Source organism: Ochotona princeps, chromosome 3 (genome assembly GCF_030435755.1).
Source record: "Ochotona princeps isolate mOchPri1 chromosome 3, mOchPri1.hap1, whole genome shotgun sequence".
In the NCBI taxonomy this organism is placed as follows: Eukaryota; Metazoa; Chordata; class Mammalia; order Lagomorpha; family Ochotonidae; genus Ochotona; species Ochotona princeps.
The window spans coordinates 95126504-95142651 of record NC_080834.1 but is presented as its reverse complement, the minus strand read 5'-3'; the positions used below and the strand labels follow the sequence as shown (position 1 = coordinate 95142651).

Genomic DNA, 16148 nt, shown 5'->3' with positions numbered 1-16148 from the left:
CGATAATCAAAGTTTACATTCAAATAAGTGATAAACAATTAACCACTGAAATCCTGTTTGGCTACAAAAGGGAATGAAACATTGATACATGCTAACATACGGGTGGACTTCAAGATAATAAATGAAAACAGATCAAAGCAACACATCATGTATTATTCTATCTACAAGCAATTTGGGAGTAGTCCAGTGATTGATGGGTTGGGGAAAAAGCAGAGACGAATAGGAAGGAAGAATGACAATGGGAATTATGGATATGTTCATTCTCTTCATTCTATTATGGTTCTGTGGGGTGGGTGTATAAATATGTCAAAATATGTTAAAATGCACATCTTAATAATCTTAAATCCAATTATAATTTAGGAATTTTTCAATGTAGAGTGGAAGAAGATTCTGAAAAGGTACATCTGCCTAGAGTGTCAAAGAGGAAGGAAAATTGCACAACACATTACAGCAGTCATAAGAGAAAATCAAGTTGTATTCTGTTGACATACTTGCTTTTCTTACCAATTTTTATTTTTAAATGTATTATTCACTAACGAGAGAAGAGTAAAGGGAAATAAAGAAAGAGTGCACCTATTCCCTGATTCTCACCAGAAATGCTCACGGTGTCTTACAGTGGAGGCCAGAAGCTGGGATTCAAATCAAGTCTCCAGACCTGGTGGCAGAAACTGAAATCCTTGAGCCATCCCCACAGCTTGCTGAGGTCTGCGTTTTCAAGAAACCAGTCAAGAATGGATTTCAGGTACTTCCCTGGGAGTTAGTACCCTAATTAGCAACTCAGCTATTATGACAATTGTCCAGCCTTTTGAGTTCAGCTTATTCTGTACGTTAGTTATAACCAGAAGTAGCTTCACAGCTTCACATTATAACAATCTCATGGAGCCTGCACGGTCTATCACACCTATTTCTACAGTCGTTCTCCTTTCAGTCACTCTGTACCAGTTGCCTAATATGCTTATAATATTGTCCTTTTTAAACTCCTGAACTTATTCATGATGTACCCATTGCCTAAAATGTTCTCCCCCTCCCCCCACATGCCTCCCTAGACCTCCTTCTCCCAGAAGGACTTCCTAATGGTAACATCTAGATTCAGTACCCATGACAAGTATTCTCAAAGTGTATCATCCATTGTCCTCTCACAACATTCATCACACTTGCCCTAACTACTTGTTTTGTGAGCTGTGTCCTCATTTAGATTGTAATCTCTTTTATTGTCACAATATTCCCAACATAATATGGTCCAACAACAGCTATTTTGTGATGCTCAACTCATATTTGTTGACTAAATGTACACAAAAGGACAAAAATGTCTTGGTTTCTGTTTTAACTACTTGCTGTTTCTCTCCTGTAGTTTTGCCTTCATCTCAACTACTTGCAGTATTGAGTCTGAAGCTTTATAAAAGCTGAGGACCATGACCACTTTGTGCAGGAAGGGGTCACTTCATATAGGCTCAGTAAATTCATTACATGAATGTCCTTCTCCTTCTTTGGCTTCCCTAGAAAAGTATACATTTCTCTTTCCAAATTTTGACCTCTAGAATATAAATCACAATATAACTTACTCTTTTTCCAAATACCTTGAAACAGTCTCTTTATTGAATGAGACAATTAAAAAGCATTGAGACAATTAAAAAGCATTGTGCTAACAAATAGGGATAAATTTAATAGATTGCAGAATTTAATCACTCATACTTAGAAACTATCTGAGTTAAACAAAAATTTGAGGGCCCAGTGTGGTAGCCTAGTGGCTAACATCCTCGCCTTGCAAACAATGGGATCCCATATGAGCAGCAGTTCTAATCCTAGCACCTCCACTTCCCATCCTACTCCCTGCTTGTGGCCTGGGAGAACACCCGAGGATGGCCCAAGGTCGTGGGACCCTGCAGCCATGAGGGAGACCTAGAAGAGACCCAAAAGAAGCTCCTAGTTTCAGATCAGTGCAGCTCTGGCCATTGTGGCTGCTTGGGGAGTAAATCAGACAGAAGATCTTCCTTTCTGTCTGTCCTCCTCTCTATATATCTTTCACATAAAAATAAAATAAATCTTAAAAAATGATTTGACATGTTTCTTTTGTAATGATATATTGTTCTTGATTCTCAAAAAGCTTTATTGACTCAACAGGACATGGCTCCATTTTATCAGATTTTAGTCTTAAGGAGTAAACCGAGTGAAAACCATCTAGTCACAATAGGAGCAGTTGATGTATTTTTATTTTTGATGGAATTCTGGTTCTTTTTCTTTTATAATTAATTCTTTTTAAATTTTTACTTGAAAGTCGGGATTACTGAGAAAGAGATCTTCCGTGTTGTTTCATTCCCCTAATGACGACCACAGCGAGAGCTAGAGCAGTCTGAACCTGGGAGCTAGGAGATCCTTTCAGGTCTTCCACTCGGCAGCAGGGCCCAAGGACTTCTGTCATCCCCCACTGCCTTCCAGGGTACTAACCAGGAGCTGAATCAGAAGCGGAGCAGTCAGGATGTGAGCTAGAGTCACGTGGTGTGCCAGTGCCACAGGCCGAGAGCCTTTTATGCCGACAAACTAGTCCCAGAATTCTTTCTCTAAAAGCACAGTAAGATCACATTTGGAATTTTTCAATAATGAGAGATTCCACAATCCAAAAAGAAAAGAAGTAATTTAGAGGATAAGTGGCTCATTATAAATAAATGTATTGCAGCAATTGATTCAATTTGTGTCAGAGCCAGTCCTTCGTTTATTTGTCTGCTGATTATGTTGAGCACAGAATCTCATGCTCCGTATTGACAGCTTTTCCTTGTTAGAACAAGTCAACAGAGGGCGCTAGAGGAAGACCATATTATTGAAAGGGAACAATGTAACATGCTCCTGCTTTTCCTCTCCAGTGGTCATTTTATTTTTATTTTTATTTATTATTATTATTAAAATTTTATTTTTGGATGATATTTACATAATTGAAAAGGATGCATGCCCACGTGGACCACTGATTAGGGTGGGAAGTGTCAAATATTAGGGGAAAGTGGATGAGACCCTTATTTCCAATTTTCTTTTTCTTCTTCCTCTATCTGGGAGAAAGAGGAGTCAGAGAGGAACAGCAGAGGTCACACCATCCATCCTAACCACATTTGTAGCCAGGGATGGGTAACGGTCATCAGATACCATCCCAAGGGCATCCTGTTAGCCCCCCAACCAGCCCTATTTGCAGCCATAGATCTTTGCATCCAATCCTCTTTGATGAGCATCTGAGTTGTTTCCATATCTTTGCTATTGTAGCAAGTGCTGCTATAAATATAGGATTGTAGGAGCAGATCTCGGATTCCCTTAATTACCTGCATTTTAGAGAGTTCTTGCCCCATGATAAATTTTACTTATGCCCCTGCAAAAATTTTAAAACCTGCCTCTAGATTTCCAGGGTCCCTCAGATTTTCCCTCGTGCCCCAAGACGGGGAGAAGGTCTGGGGATGAATTTAATTATGCCCCTCTAGAGTTAAATCCTAAACTTGCCTCCAGATTTCCAGGGACCCTCAGATAGTCCCTCGTGCCCCTGAATGGGGAGAAGGTCTGGGGATGAGATTAATTATGCCCCTCCAGAGTTCCAGGGGTCCCTCAGATTGTCCCTCGTGCCTTAGCACAGGGAGAGGGTCTGGGGATTAAATCAGTTATGCCCCTGCAAAATTCCTAAATTCTAAACTTACCTTCGTAGGTCCAGGGGCCCCTCGGACGTCCTTTGCGCTGTGCCCCACGTTATGGCGCCATTTGTTTCGGCCAGCTGAGCCAGCATAGTAGGCACGGCAGGCACTGCGAATGTCCCAGGGAAAAGCACCGCCACATGGAGACCATGATGGTGGTGGGAGCCCTCTCCCTCAGGCCTCTTTATTACCCTAATTTATGCTCTTTCCCCCAAGCCCATTAACAGGACAATAGGATGCCAAAGAGTCTGGAAAGACCAGGTGCTACCACCTCAGGCCCAATTCCTGAGTGCTCAGCTTAAGGCATGTAAATCAACTCCTCAGCCCACAACAAAAGGTCTTCCTCTTTGTCTCTCTCCTCTCTCTATATATTTGACTTTCCAATAAAAAGAAGCAATCACCATAATGAATGCATAGGCACTAAATGTCAGGTTATCTATCTTTGTGAAATAAATCTTAATGGATTTAAAAGGCAAAATATATACAACTTCAATAATAGTGAAGGACCTAAATATCCCACTAACCTCAAAGGACAGATTGACAAGACAGAAACTCAGCAAGAAAACAACAGAACTCACCCAGACAATAGAACAAATGAACTTAATTGATATCTACCAAACCTTTCATCTTATCAATAAAATTAACTTTTCTTTCCTCAGTACATTAAACCTTCTCCAGGACTGATCACATTATAGGTTACAAAATAAGACTCAGCAAATAAAATTTAAAAAATTTAGAATCATACGATGTACCTTTTCAGACCTTCATGTAGTGAATCTGGAAGACCCCAGATAATAAGCAAATACTTGGAAAATGTACAACTGCTGCTAAAACAAACAATGGGTTGTAGAACAAATCAAAGAGGAAATTTTTTTAATTACTTAAATTGAATGAAGGTATCAACACAATTATGTCAAAACTTGTGGTACACACTCAAGACATAATAAAGAAGAAAGTTCATTTCAATTGACGCTTATGTCAAGGATCTAGAAAGGCACCAGGTAAACAGGCTAACCAAAGTTCTGAAAAAACTGGAAAAACAACAGCAAAATAATTCCAATATTAACAGAGAAAAAGAAATTATAAAAATAAGTGAGGTGGAGGAGGCTGAGCTGAGACACAGATTTCGTTTGGAAGAAGCCAAAAGTCGAGACTTAAAAGCCGAAGTCCAAGCTCTGAAAGAGAAAATTCACGAATTGATGAACAAAGAGGACCAGCTTTCTCAGCTCCAAGTGGACTATTCGGTCCTTCAACAACGATTTATGGAAGAAGAAAATAAAAACAAAAGCATGGGGCAGGAAGTCCTCAGTCTAACCAAGGAGTTGGAGCTTTCTAAGCGCTATAGCGGAGCTCTTAGACCCAGTGTGAATGGGAGAAGAATGGTGGATGTCCCGGTGACGTCGACCGGGGTACAGACAGATACAATCAGCAGCGAAGCCGCGGAGGAGGAAACACCTGCCGTGTTCATACGGAAATCCTTTCAAGAAGAAAATCACATCATGAGTAACCTTCGACAGGTGGGATTGAAAAAGCCCATGGAACGCACCTCTGTCCTGGACAGGTACCCTCCAGCTGCGAATGAGCTCACTATGAGGAAGTCTTGGATTCCATGGATGAGAAAACGGGAGAATGGCCCCCCAGGAGTTCTGGAGAAAGGACCCCGCACGAATTCCAGCCCAGGGCACCCAGGAGAGCTAGTCCTTTCACCAAAGCAGGGCCAGCCCCTGCATATTCGTGTGACACCAGACCACGAAAACAGTACTGCGACTTTGGAGATAACCAGCCCCACCTCTGAAGAATTTTTTTCTAGTACCACCGTCATTCCTACTTTAGGGAATCAGAAACCGAGGATAACCATTATCCCAACACCAAATGTGATGTCCCCCAAACCAAAGAGTGGAGACACTAGTCTTGGCGCAGAAAGAGCCATGTCCCCTGTCACCATTACTACCTTTTCTAGAGAGAAGACTCCGGAAAGTGGAAGAGGCACCTTTTCAGACCGGCCCACATCACCCATTCAGATCATGACCGTGTCCACATCAGCAGCACCAGCTGAGGTGGCAGTTTCTCCTGAACCCCAGGAAATGCCCATGGGAAGGACTATCCTCAAAGTCACCCCAGAAAAACAGACTGTCCCAACTCCAGTACGAAAATACAACTCTAATGCCAACATTATAACCACGGAAGACAATAAAATTCACATTCACTTAGGTTCTCAGTTCAAACGATCTCCTGGGACTTCAACTGAAGGAGTTAGTCCAGTCATAACTGTCCGACCAGTCAATGTGACAGCTGAAAAGGAGGTTTCCACTGGCACTGTCCTTCGCTCGCCCAGGAACCACGTGTCTTCACGACCTGGTGCGAGCAAAGTGACAAGCACCATCACCATAACACCTGTCACCACCTCATCCACCTGAGGAACACAGTCGGTGTCAGGACAAGACGGGTCAACTCAGCGGCCTACACCCACCCGCATTCCTATGTCAAAGGGTATGAAAGCAGGAAAGCCTGTAGTGGCAGCCCCAGGAGCAGGAAATCTGACCAAATTCGAGCCTCGAGCTGAGACTCAGTCTATGAAAATAGAGCTGAAGAAATCTGCAGCCAGCAGCGCTACCTCTCTTGGAGGGAGGAAGGGCTGAGGGCAGTGGCTAAGGGGGTATGTCGTGCAGATGCTAGTGCTGCTGTGAAAACAAACCTCTGTCTGTGCCAACTCCTTACACCTGCTAATTTAAATTTTAATAACCTTGTTCATAAAATAACCAACTAACAACCATGTATCTTTCCTATTTGTGCATTTGTTTTGATGCTAGGGAACAGAATTAATTATTAACACAACTACTGTTTGCCGTGTGGTTTGTTGAAGATGCTGGTTTTTAGGCAAGGCCTGACCTGTAGCTCCAGTTCTGCTTCTAGCAAGTAGATGCCTCAGTGAACCCAGCAGAGCCTCGTGTTCTTCATCAGTAGGATGTGGGGGCTGGACAACATGCTCTTCAAGGCTTTGTTTCACACTGTTTTATTTCTCAAAAAATTCATTATAAAATAGCACATAGTGTGTTGTCATTTACCAGCATCAAATCCTGAATTTAGATTGTGTTGGAAAAATAGATCTCATAGTTAATACAGGGGCTAGACCTCTAAGCTGCAAAAACAAGAGCCTTTACTGTGCTTTCAAGATACTTTGAATGTGAAATAAAATGGAAATGAAATGTGGAATCCCCCCAAAAAAAATAAATAAATAAGTGAGGTGATAAACCAAATAGGAATAAAAAGCACAATACATAAGATCAATGAATGAAATAGCTGATACTTTGAGAAAATCAACAAAACAAATTCACCACTAGCCTGTCAAAAAGGGATGAAAAACGGAAACATAGTAATATGGGCACTGGTTCATGTCCAAGTTATTCCATTTCCCATATATCTAAAGAGTGGCACAGATATAAATCGGTGCAGCAACCATGGAAAACATTAGAAAGACATTCTGAAAATGTTAAGTACATGTAAAAATAAAGAAAATGAAATAAGCATCTCAAAAAGATACCTGTATTTCCATTATTATTCAGAATATCCAATATATGAATATAACTTAAATATCCATTGACGAATAAATAAAGAAAATATAACTATAGAAAGCACACACAGGTACTGAAACTTCAAAAACAAAAAGAAAATTATGCCATTCATGGCAACATAAATTAACTGGAAATACATTAACTCAAATGACGTGAGACATACAAAGATTAATACCATATGATCACACGTAAAGAAAGTAAAATCATCCAATTTACAGATGCACAAAGTAGAATGGCAGTTTCAAGGAACTCTGTGAAATTAGAGATTTTGTTTAAAGGACAGAAAGTTTTCGTTGTGGAGGACAGATTCTGCAGATATGTATCACAATGACTGGTGTTAAAAATACTGAATACATTTGAAATTTGCTAAGAAAGCTGATCAACACATACCAGCATGCTCATATATAGAAGAAATAAGTTCATGATTATGTCGGGTGATGATGCTAACTGCTGTGATTATTCCTGAGGTGCATGTATATTAAAACATTAAGTTCTGTGAATTAAAAGCATAAAATTCTTTCTTGTGAACTATATCTCAATAAAGCTGGAGGCTTGGAAAGAGACACTATTGTTAAATATACCCCACAATAGTGTACCATATTAAATCTAGCAAAGAACCTGATACTATTTCAGACAGAATCACATATTTCTTAAATAATAATTAATGTTCAGTCCTTCTCATAAAAGTGGACTATTCAGTTACAGACTTAGGTAATAGAGGTATCTATTGTTCTTTATTTTCAGGTTTACATCTTTATGGTGATATAAGAATCTTGATTTTCATGTAGAGTACCATCAATAACTTCCCCTGCTGTGGGGAGTAGGTCACTTGATGTAGCTGGATTAATCCCTTGTTCCACTGGACTACTTTGTTTTGTTCTATGTGTTTTTGTGAGAGGAGTCAGACTGGGTAGTAGGCAGTTAGGGTTTTCTGGGTCCCCAAGTCATTTTTTTCTCAAATATAAAGGGGTATTTTCCCCAACATGTCTTGGATTCACCAGAACAGGTCTCTCCCAAGACAAATGCATATCTTATCAGGAGTGCTTCCCAGGAGACAAGGGTGACATTAACATATCTATTCCCCACCTGAAGCCTCTGCCCAATTCTTTCTCCAGCCATTGCCAAGGGGGAGGGCTTCAGACTGGCCTCTTTATCATTAGAACTCCTAGGAATATATCCAGAACACTTGTTCTATGAGAAACCAACATGCACTCCTATGTTCATAGCAGCACAATCAGTAATTGCAAAAACATGGAAACAACCAAAATGCCCATCAACAGAGGATTGGATAAGAAAGCTATGGTTCATCTACTCCATGGAATACTACTCAGCTATTAAAAAAAACAAAATGCAGTTCTTTGTGGCCAAATGGGCCAAACTGGAAACCATAATGCTAAGGGAAATGAGCCAATCCCAAAAGGTTAAATACCACATGTTTGCCTTAATTTAAGATGATATGATGTTATGTATAACATGCTATGTTTTGAATGTTATATGTTGTGTATAAACTAAAATTGAAGTATAGGTGAGGTGGTCACAGAAGGTGGCTGGGAACCCGCATTTACTTTTAACATATTGGTTACTCATTACTATGTCAATTAATTCCATAATGATGTAAATTTTTGCTGATGGTATGTTGGAGCTTTCAATTGACTGGGATGATACTCTGCTGGCTCTGTCATCAGACCAGAGAGGGTATACCTAAGAAGCCGTTGAACTTGACGGGACAATAAGATGCTGGACTCTATGTTTGGTATACGCTTGCAATGGGGAAATCTCAACTGAACTTGAGCTGTGGTTATGCAACAAGGTGGAGGAATCCACCATGGTGGGAGGGTTTGGGGAGGGGTGGGGAGAACCCAAGTATCTATGTAACTGTGTCACATAATACAATGTAATTACTGAAGTTAAATAATAAATAATTTAAAAAAAAAAAAAAAGGGATCAAGGAAGTTGGCCAGTGACACCTTTCTGGCCTTTTGTCCCAAGGCCAGATACCATGGAAACCAGGAATTTCCTTTGTTGATGGAGAAACATCTATGAGGGGAACCTTTAAAAGATACTTTCCCCACCATTAATGTGGGTTTTTCTCTCAGCTTTTCCTCCTGCCACTATGGCAGGGGACTAGGGTCTCTCTTTTTGCTTTTCCTCCTGCCACTATGGCAGGGGGTAAGGGTCTTTTCTATCTCAGAACCCCCTCCCGTCACTAGGACGGGAGTCTCCTTTCTTAGCTTTTCTAATAAATCTTACTTTAAAACTAAACTATGTCCGCATGAAAATTCTTCTTTCCAGCGAGACAAGAATTTGAGGTTGCGGCAGTATTCGGGTTTCAAAAACCTTACAACATTTTGGTTATTCAATTTTTCTTCAAAGTTATCTATCATATTCTAACACATTCTTTCGTCTAAGATACAGATTTATTTCTTGCAATCAACTAAGATGATACAGTTGTCATTTATTAAGAACTTGTAACTCGTTTAGTTGTGAAAGTGGTCAGAGTATGTAAAGCACAAACGAATTAGAGCATCAAACCAGACAAGTTCAATGACATCACTTATTTCTCAAATGTTGTTAGGAAAAAAATAAGGCCACAGGTACTATTAATAATGTCTCTAGTTAAACTGCATGCAAAAGCTATCCACATTCAACTTCAGAAGCTTCAAGATGAAGAACTGCAGACAAACCAATTCTGATCCTTGACACATTTAACAAATGCGTCTCCCTGAACCTACTACAGTCTCCTCTATTCTTGATCTCTCTACTGCCCATTTACAAATCATGTATCTATTTGGAAATTAATGAATCTACTTGTGGCCTCAGAGCTGCCACTGCAGTAACCTTGATAAATCCTTCCACACAGAGCCCTCAAACACTATTCTGCAAACTAAAGTACATTTTGTGGAGATCAAAATAACACCGAACCAAAAAAATTTCATAGAAAGGTTATTTAGAGGGGGAAACAATAACTTCATCAAGCAAATTTCACCATAAAACTGTCATAAAGTTCTGGTGGAAATCTTTCACTTCAACATTAGAAGGGACTATGATAAGAAGCTTCTAACTATCTGGAACGATTTTTGACAAAGCCTATATATTTCCAATTCTTATTTGTCTTTGGATATTTTCAAATAATCCTTGAGTATAAGCTTTAAAAGATATGATTTAAGAATATTTACAGTACTCAGAATTTTTCCAAGATAAACCAACAGAGAGAAAGTAAAGAATCTGGCAATACCCTTAAATTCTATCAACATTTCTAATATTTTCTCTGAACACTGATGTCATTGCTGTAAGATAGCCAGTTTTGTCATCTATATACGGAGTGATATTTTGCCATTTTGGCTGTTATCAGTGGTAGAGTAATCCCATAAACTGCACAGAAAGGCTCATACACAGCATCATTGCACTACCATATTTGATACTGTAAATGGTCCATTATTAAACTTCTCTATCAAAATTTAACTTATGCTACTTTGGTAACTTTGTAGCATACAAGACAGCATAGTTTTCAGCCACAGAATGGAATACAAGAAAAACAAGATGACATGACAGTACATTAGAAATATTCTAGTCTAGAAAGAGAAAATAAAAGAAAGCCCCATTTAGCAAATGTTTAAAAACATGAATTGCTAAAAATTCAAAGAAAAATTGCTTTTATATTAGCACCAATTCCTTGGAATAATAAAAGTGATCTTCTTGGAGCTGCTGCTGCAGCACAACAAATTAAGTTGCCATTTCCACTGCCAGAATCCAAAACTCACAAGGCCAGATAGAGACGCAGTGGTTCCACCTCAGTCCCATGCTAACGCACCTGAAAAAAGCACCATTGGAAGACCCAATAATTTGAATCTAGACCACCCAAGTGAAAGCACTAATTGGAGTTCCAGGTTCCAAGCTTTACTCCAGTCATTGTAGCCTTCTGGAGAGCAGACCAGATTAAAAATTGTGTGTGTGTGTGTGTGTATCACTCTCCCTTTAAAATAAATAAATCTTGGAAGAAAAAGAGAGAGGGAGGAAGGAAGGAACGAACGAACGAATGAAAGAAGGAAGGAAGGGTGGGTCTTACCAAGGTCTAGATTCTAAAATCTATGAAGGCATATTTTTACAAATGGACAAAATATAAAAACAAATCTGTCTGACAGTCAAAAAGACACTGTCTTTAAGAATATTTCCAATATATTTAAATTTTAAAGCTATATAATCCTAGAAATAAATTGTCTATTAGTAGCCTTGATTATTTAGAAGTGGGAAATAAGTGTTGGTGTCAAAATAATACTCAATTAGAATTCAATTAATTTTCTTTTGCTGCTTATAAAAGGCAGTACAACGGGTACTTGGGGCCTAATCTCCCATAGCCTAGCCTCTTCAGATTGCGGCAGAAAATAAATGAGAAGAACTGGAGCAACTGTGCAGTTCTATCAACAAGCTACACGTATCATTACAGATTCTTGTGGGATGCTCATTAGCTCATAAGCCACAACAAGGGTATGACAGGATTGCTATCACTAAGTATGTTTCTTTTACAATTAATTATCCAACAATGCTTTCCTGGATACTCTCACAAGACAGCCTCCCAGGAACTGAGTGTCATGAAGTGATCCCACACCTAACAACAGGATGCGAAATAGGTGTTTAGGGCTCCAAGAAATGTAGAGGTTAAAACTGTTGCTTTCCAGGTCACATTTATTTCTCAAATGTGTTTTCAGCAGCTCTCCTCTTCCTTTTGCTCAGGCTTTTTAAGTTTGTAGGATACATAAATGAGGGACAATGCTCTTCCTAGAGAGACATATTTGAACTGTTGCAAAACTAATTGTAAGTCCTTGAACATCTACAGTTTGGTAGTTGTAGGACACTCTTACTAGTGCTGTTCAGCGTAGTGCTTAAACATTCATCATTTTAACTCTTTTTTTCTTTCACATAAACATACTTAACCTCTCAGAAATTTGGAGCTATTTCTCCTTCTTTAGCAACATATAAGCATTTGTGTGAGGAAGGACAAATATGCTCTATGTATGATCAAGCATAAAGAATGTTCTAAGGCACTCCTATTGGGAATCTCTGTCTATCTAAGCTGTCTAGTGATAAGATCAAAGGAATCCCTGAATCAAGTATGGATCCAGGTGGAGGTAACCTTAAATAACCTTAGGGCAATGTATTTCAAGGTTGTTTTTACAAACATCTTAATTTTTTACAAAGTCAGTTGCTTCTTTTTTTTTCTGTATTTGCCAACAAACAACAGTGCATATGACCTCGATGACTAACAGTTCCGATGAGGAGTGTAGAGGGATCAATGTTAGCAAAACTAGAAAAATAATCGGCAAAATATAACCTATTGAAGCTGAAGGAGAAGTGTCATTTCTGTCCGTGAGGGCAGTCACATTAAAACATAAAGACTAATCCGTGGGCTCACAGAGGCCCACTAATCCTTGCAAACCCATAAGCTGCTTTGCAAATTTTATCATGAACTTGCAAAGCTTGTTCGCAAGGCTCTCAAATCACAGACTCACTAGAATGTTTGTTTGGAGGACAATCCAGTAAGGTCATTGTCCAGCAGCGTTCATTAACCCATCTCCTGTCAAATACCCTTAAAGCATTTCTGACACAAGATTCTTAGTCTCAAATTTCTCTGGGGAACTTTTTGTAGTTCCCTGCAATTCCAAAGCACTTCAAAGCACAGGGTTTTTTTTTTTGTTGTTGTTGCTCTTTTACATTTGTAAAAGTGAATTTTTGAATTATGAAAGAAGGAAGCAATGGATTCAGAGGAAAAAATATAATCATTAATAAAATGAAGCTAAATCAAGTTATGTTTTAAATTTCTGTTTTAAATGTTTGATTATGCACTGATGTGATGGAATTTTATAAATAGAGTATATCAAGCTCTTTGATATTTGGTCCCGTTCGATAGGAAAGTAGAGATAAGTCTATGTGAGAGGGACTGAAAACTAAAATGGGACTTGTGCGTGACTGATGAGAAAGATGCACAGCAGTCTGCCCCACAAGCAGAACATCATTTGCACATCAGAAGTTTCACAACACCGTTAGGTTCCTGAGGCAGTTTAGGGGCTCCTCCCCACCCTGTGTTTGGAGGCTATTAGGTCTTTTACCATTCCATAGCTTAAAGTTCAGGGGATAAGTCCACAAAATCAATGGCCAGCAGTATCCTAGGAGAGAGAGAGAGAGAGAGAGAGAGAGAGAGAGAAAGCGAATGAGCGAGCAAGCAAGCACAGGAGAAAAGCTAGGTTCCTGGCTAATAAACACTCCATTCTGACTGCCAACTAGGCCTTCAGCTGACCGAGAGGCTCAACTGGCACATCAAGTATGTTCTCTTTATTAAACTTCACTGGCATGCTTGTTGGTATTTTTATGTCATATCTGATTTTTTTTTGTATGAAGACAATGACTTCTTCAACCCTATCATAAGGGACAGTCACTGCGCATCTTCCCAGACTTCCCTACTACTAATATACTTATCTTTATTACTAAATTTGAAGCGAGCAGTACTACTTGTCTTGATAGTTCCTGAAATCATATCTTTATTTTCTCAGTAACTAAAACATTAGTTGTTGCTAATTGCTTCTTAAGACATATCTTCTCCCCTATGGCACTACTCTGACTATACTGTAATCCACTTAGTCCAAATAATTTCCAAATACATGTGTTTCATGTACATTTGGAATAGAACCTACCAGTATACCACTACTACATTCAGATTTATCCTTTAGTAGGTCCCACTATTTTTCTTTTTTCTTTAAAAGATTTATTATTTTATTGGAAAGGCGGATACATATAGAGGAGGAGAGACAGAGAGGAAGATCTTCCATCCAATGATTCACTCCCCAAGTGAGCCACAACGGCCGGTGCTGCGCCGATCCGAAGCCAGGAACCTGGAACCTCCTCCAGGTCTCCCACAAGGGTGCAGGAACCCAAGACTTTGGGCTGTCCTCAACTACTTTCCCAGGCCACAAGCAGGGAGCTGGATGGGAAGTGGAGCTGCCTGGATTAGAACCAGTGCCCTTATGGGATCCTGGCACGTTCAGGACAAGGACTTTTAGCCACTAGGCCACACCGCCGGGCCCCCCACTATTTTTCAAATTAAAAATAAATTATTTTCTTATGTAATAAAACTAGTTCCTTAATTATTTACTAAATAATAGTGGGAAAATTGCATATGACTTTCATACATTTCAGTTGTGGATATTTTACTGGAAATGGGTGGATCAAAGATCCCTTCATATAAGAAAAGACTTTCAAATATGAGAGCAGAAACAGCAAGCAAGATAGCCAGGTTGAATGAAGAAAATCAATCTGACAGAGCAGATTGGGATCTCAAAAAGAACTGACATCCCAGCCTAGTTTGGACTGGAGTTTAAATAAATAAACATATATGGCTCACCATTCTCCTTTCCCCCTTTCTTTTAGGAGAATTAGTGGGTGGAAAATTTCTAGGCATGGACTTCATGAAATTCCTCCCAGATTTTTATTGGCATAATATTGCTGGATCTAATGTTCCCTGTGGTATAGGGCAGGGAAGATTCTAGTAATCTTTTTCCTAGGATCACCCACCTAACAAAATGATGAATTTTCATGAGAGATTATGCTCTCCTTCCAAATATGCTTGTATGGTTTTTCCTCTATCAGTTGTATACAATTTTTATTTTTGTTCTGTTCCTCTCATATGTAAGGCTCTTATCTACCTTTTCACCTGACAGAGATTTAGAGTATATGTGTTCTGATGATTGATGTGCCATAAAGTTTCTTTCCAGTGTTTTCAACATCATTCAAGTTTCTTTGGCACATCTAGGATCAGTGCTTATACCATAAAAAAAAAAAATCATCAAATAAAAATGCTTTTTTTTCCTCTGATAATAAAAGCAGATGGTGGACATATAGGAAGTGTGAATAAAATTAAGTGAAAAAAATTTCACAATCAAAGCAAATGGGCAGAGCCGGGGAGAGATGCGATACTCATTGGTTCCAATAGAGGTCGGGGCTCAGAAGAGAACCAACCCAGGGGTTAAAACCATCAGCTGATCAGAGTGATGGACGGTGGCGGGCACTGTGCTTACTAGTAGTACATGTAGGAGCCTGGACTGGGAATGCCTCAAAGTTTTTTTTAGGGGGATTCCCCTGAACAAAATGGAGGAATCAAAGCATTAATCAAAAAAAGATGGAAAATGGAGTAGATGAATCAACCACCTCAGCTTTATGCTTGCAGCGGAAAACTGGACAAGGGGAAACCCTAAGATGGACTATGTCAATCAGTGGACTCTGCACCAGCCTCATCATACCTGGACTGTTGCTGATGATATGTTGGTGCTTCTAATTGATCGAGGTGACGCTCTGCTGGCTCTGCCTACAAACCTGAGAGGGCCTCCCTAAGAGGCGGTTGAACTTGAACTGGACAAGTGGGATGCTGGACTCTGTATGGTGTAAGCTTTTAATTAGGGAATCTCAACGGAACTTGAGCTGTGGTTATGCATCAAGGTGAAGGAATTCATGATGGGGGAAGGGTTTGGGGTGAAGGGGGGGGAATCCCAGTACCTATGAAATTGTGTCATGTAATGCAATGTAATTAATGAATAAATGAATATTTAAAAAAAAAAAAAAAGCAAATGGGAAAGTCTCTTCAATAAATTCTGTTGGGACAACTGGTTGATAGCCTGCAGAAGCAAGAAGATAGACCCACATCTTCCACCATACACTAAGATCAAATCTAAATGGATAAAACACCTAAACCTACACCCAGAAACCTTCAAACCCTTGGAAGAAAATGTTGGAAACACACTGCAAGATTTAGGTGTAGGTCTTGACTTCCTAAAAAGGACTCCAAAAGCACTAGCAATCAAGACCAAAATAAACGAATGGGACTTCAAACTAAGAAGCTTCTGTACAGCAAGGGAAACAATCAACAAAG

General features: G+C 39.4%; 1 protein-coding gene across 1 annotated transcript in view; it reads left to right on the top strand.

Annotated features, from left to right (window-relative positions):
* The window catches only part of LOC131479867 (filamin-A-interacting protein 1-like), an 86619-nt gene extending 79746 nt beyond the window's left edge, over positions 1-6873 (top strand). The window contains 3 exon segments of the mRNA XM_058661347.1: positions 617-742; positions 3677-3755; positions 4734-6873. Of these exon segments, the coding sequence (XP_058517330.1) occupies positions 617-742; positions 3677-3755; positions 4734-6301 (1773 nt within the window). The 3' untranslated portion in view covers positions 6302-6873.
* The last annotated feature ends 9275 nt before the right edge of the window (positions 6874-16148 follow it).